This window comes from Etheostoma spectabile, chromosome 16, assembly GCF_008692095.1.
Source record: "Etheostoma spectabile isolate EspeVRDwgs_2016 chromosome 16, UIUC_Espe_1.0, whole genome shotgun sequence".
NCBI lineage: Eukaryota > Metazoa > Chordata > Actinopteri > Perciformes > Percidae > Etheostoma > Etheostoma spectabile.
The window spans coordinates 21,543,605-21,548,121 of record NC_045748.1 but is presented as its reverse complement, the minus strand read 5'-3'; the positions used below and the strand labels follow the sequence as shown (position 1 = coordinate 21,548,121).

Here is a 4,517-nt window from a genome sequence, read left to right as displayed (position 1 = left end):
GTGGTTTTGAAATAGTATTGAGTAAAAGTTGACATATTCCAGTCTGGGATTATCCATCTTCATACATTCCTTTCATTTTAGTCTAAATAATTCCTAATTTCTGCTTTTCTATATAAAAAATTGAATGTAATTTCCTATAACTGAGATTTGTTGACCATATATTGCAAAGATAACCGTCACACTAAAGTTAATAAGCTAGTGCTACGTAGTGTTGAAAACGTTAAAAAAAGTGACAAACGTTGAAAGAAAGTGTCAAAAAAAGGGGACAAAAACGTAAGAAAAATTTAAAAACATCGAGAAAAGTGTTGATTTTCAATTTTGACGGGAGGACAACACGAGGGTTAATAAATCCTGTCATACATGTTGTTTTCCAAGTCACTGGCAATCAACCTAGCGTGGCGTCTAGATTTGACGACATGTTAAACGTAAAGGGTTTTAACCTCCAAAAGTTTTCAATCCTTAATTACAACTAATTTTGCAAACCACCAAGATGCTATGCCGTGTTTCTACTGTTTAAGGTAGCCATTTGCTATGTAGTAATGGACACTTAAACAGCTAAAAACAATAGCATTTTTGCAAAATGGAGTATTGTGATTTTAATTTATTCATAATAAATGGGCTTTAATTAAGGAGTATAAGTCCAATTCAAATAGATTTTTGATTAAGGTTTTCCTGCACAATGCCTTATTTGTGATTTCAAGTGGGTTTTGTGCAATTGCTCGAATGATTTTAGACAATTGTCTGAAAAATTACGTGAGGGTTTTTCATCTACATGTAGAGAAATAGAATATCATTAAACGCTGTGCCAGATATTGATGTTTTGTATAACTGATTTTTCCTAAAAAAAATACAAAAAACAATAACTAGAATTCACAGTGGAGAAGACTTTATTTGCATTTTGTACTAAGAAACTTCTCACCAAAAGAGAGAATGGGAAAAATAAATACAGAGAGAAGAGCAGAACCAGTAGAATTTGAAGTTATAAAAATAAGTCAGTGAAACATATTTCTTTTTACATATCTGTAGACACTGCCACTTGCTGTTATGAGAATGATAAACTCCAAAAAAAAACACAAGTGACATTGTAGTACACATTCCCAACAGCTAAAATACAAAAATGTCATGTGATTTAAGTTCCTGTTTCCAAAAAAAATCAAAATACACCAACAAATGTAAACATTACAGAGAACTATATCTGAATATTAGCTTTATGGATTTGACAGACCTTCAAGCAGGGAATATGCAGAACAGGGCTGGGTTTAATATTCTCATGACTTAATCAGAAGGGAGTTTTCCTTCACATTAACGTTAATGTTAATGTTGTCCTTGGGTCAAATTTGACCCGTTTTTTTTTTTGCAGAAAAAAATGGGCCGTCGAAATATGCGCTGAAAATGTCAACATTAAAAATATCAAAAAGCTTTGGCAAAAAAGCACCCACAACATTGAAAAAGTGACAAAAAATGTCAAAATAATGCTTAAAAAAGATAACCAAAAGGTTTTTTTTTTTTCACGGGAAGACAACACAAGGGTGAAAGTATTGAACATTTTGGCCACGGTCAATATTTGAGAATCATTACTAATTCATTTTTACCGATGGTTAAAATTTAACAACCCAGCCATGTTCATTTCCATCATAGCACATAAATTGCGTTTCTAACACAATCTATCAGGGCTGTAGTACTCGAGTCTGGTCTTGGACTCGAGTCTGGACTCAAGACTGTTTTTCTATGGACTCTGACTTGTCTCGGTCTCGGCCACTGGTCTTGCCAGACATGGCTTTTGTCCAGGTGTCTTTATAATGTTGATAATAATATTGGAGAAAGTGAAAACCAAAATGATTATCTTTGATTGATGATTACTATTATGCATAAGACCTTTTTTTCCTGTCCTGGACTCGGTCTTGATTCGGACTCAAACCGTTTTGGACTCGGTCTTGACTCGGACTCGACTAGTCCTGGTCTTGGACTTGTCTTGGACTCAAAAAAGGTGGTCTTGAGTACAGCCCTGCAATCGCTTATCTACATTGTTTGCCCCTTTCTCACTTTGCATTAACACACATCATTGTTCCCAAATGTATTTCTATTCATTTTACTTCTGAGAGCTAAAACGTCTTATTCTAGTAAACATTCTTTATTAATTTTGTTAGATTTGATACAATAAATTATACAAAAAAAAAAAAATACAATTAACAAAGATGCACATTAACGCCAAGTGTGAAGTGAGATTTTTTTTTTGGTCTTCTTTACGGACACCTAAAATCTTATTCCTTAAATCATATCTCATGAACAGATACTGTATGTGAGAGGAACAGGAAGTACTACCAATACAGCAGCAAGACCCCTAAATACCTGAAACTAAACTCAAAAATCATCCATTTCATTCTCTAAAATGTTTTTTTTTTGCCCCGCACGTAATTGAAAAATACAGAAAATTCAATCATTAAATCATACATTTCATTCTACAAAAAATATAAATAATCTTACTTTTCTTAACTCTTTTTTTTTGTTTTGTATATGAATCAAAAGCAGCAACAATCATATCCAAGGATCCCTCCTCTTAAGTTTACCGTGTAATATGTCAACAACGCGTGTGAAATATGTTCAAAAATATGTTCAAATACTGCAGATGCGTTCCACACGCTAAACCAAACGATGGAAAAACCCTCCTTATAATAAAAAGAACTGAAAACAAAAGCTTCAGCAAATAACGCTGCAAAATCAGAGAAGTTTGTCAAATCTACGAATAACCGGCGATTCTTTGAGCGCGTGACTTTTTTTGGGGGGAATTGGAAATTCACACTCCAACATTGACATACTACAAAAACACATTCAACAACTACCATGCACCGTTATTCAAATCCGAATCATAACTATAAGTTTAAGTCACCAGTAAGTTTTTTATTTTGTGTCTGTCAGCATCTGAATATGATTGCATGTAATATTCTATGTAATAGAAAAGAAGAGAGGTGATGTTCGACATGTCAAAAGAGGCATTTGACTTCAGTGGAAGGGGCAACGATGTGTCATACTTCCTAACTATAGAGAATATTCTGTGGATCGTTATACCTCACGTTAGGCATAAACAATATTGCAAAAAAAGAATTCTTTTTTCCTGCGATATATATATTGCGATATGAAAAAAGACTGTCATTTTTACAAGATGACTTCAAGAGTTCTATTTGGAAATAATTTATCATTCACGACTGCTGAGGTGATTTTGTAAAATCTTGAAAAATGTGGAATTCGGTGGAATTCTGGGGTCCAAAAATTCAGGTTAATTAGTAATCTCGAAGATGTTACATTTCAGAAGTCCCATTCGTTCATTTATGCTTCTTTTCTGGAATTTAGTATTGTGCAACCTGCACATGTCACCACGCCCTATCTGCCCCGTCGGTGTGAAGAATGGGTGGAGCGGGAGGGTTCACACTTTGGTGACGTTGTTTGTTTGTTGCTGCGGCAGCGGATGGTCGCCGTCTTCGTCGTCGACGCTCAGGTCCAATTTCAGGTTGTCCAGAGTCTGACGGATCGTCAGCGTCTCCTTCCGCCTGTTAGAGAGACATAAGGGGTTAAATTTGTCCATGACAACAATGCAACTGTGACCGACTGTACATGTATGTTGTTGCATGTTGTTAACCTTTCTACAGAAATATTTCATCCCCTCTGTCTCCTCCCTTTCCTCTCTTCAGCTGTTCTATCAAACAAAGGCCAAAAAAGCCCCCAAAAAAGCTCGTAACCATAGCAACAATACTGATGCCAAATTACGTGGATGTAATTATCCCTGACAGAGCCATCATTCAGGTATTTCTACTTTTACAACTGTAGGGGGTGACTGTCAAATTCCATTTCTGACCAGTGTGTGTGTGTGTGTGTGTGTGTGTGTGTGTGTGTGTGTGTGTGTGTGTGTGTGTGTGTCTGTGTGTGTGTGTGTGTGTGTGTGTGTATAAAGCCAGCCTACATATGATCCACGGCCGAGCTGTGAGGTAGGGCTGCAAAGCTACAGCACAGGTATACGTCATCATTGCTTCTGGTTGGTTGGTTGCGTTGTCAGCGGCAACAAGGTCAAAGTTTAACCCTTGTGTTGTCCTCGGGTCAAACTGACCTACATCAATGTTCATTTTAATTCCCCAAAATAACATGATTGACTCCACACAACACTCTTTGGCAAGTACAAATCTCTACTTTTATTAATTTTGGGGTGTCTTATTCAATTTTATAGCAATTTAAAAAAAAGAAAGTAGTGTTTTTTGAAATAGTAATGAGGAAAAGTTGACATATTCCAGTCTATGATTATCCGTCTACATACATTCCTTTAATTTTAATCAAAATAATTTGTAATTTCTGCTTTTCTAACTAAAAAATTAGGTATAATGTCCTAAAAATGACCATAAATTCCATAAATAGTTGTAAAACAAAGGTTAATAAGTTAGTGTTATGTAGTGTTGTATGTAAACGTAAAAAAAAGTGACAAACATTGAAAAAAGTGTAAGAACAAGTAAGAAAAAGTTAAAAACATTGAT

At 35.2% G+C, this 4,517-nt stretch overlaps 1 protein-coding gene across 1 annotated transcript in view; it reads right to left on the bottom strand.

The window, feature by feature from the left end:
• Positions 1-869: 869 nt before the first annotated feature.
• The window catches only part of LOC116704735 (myosin-16), a 127,227-nt gene continuing 123,579 nt past the window's right edge, over positions 870-4,517 (bottom strand). Inside the window, exon 30 of the mRNA XM_032540343.1 lies at positions 870-3,545. Coding sequence (XP_032396234.1) covers positions 3,422-3,545 — 124 coding nt within the window. The 3' untranslated portion in view covers positions 870-3,421. The remainder of the gene's footprint in view (positions 3,546-4,517) is intronic.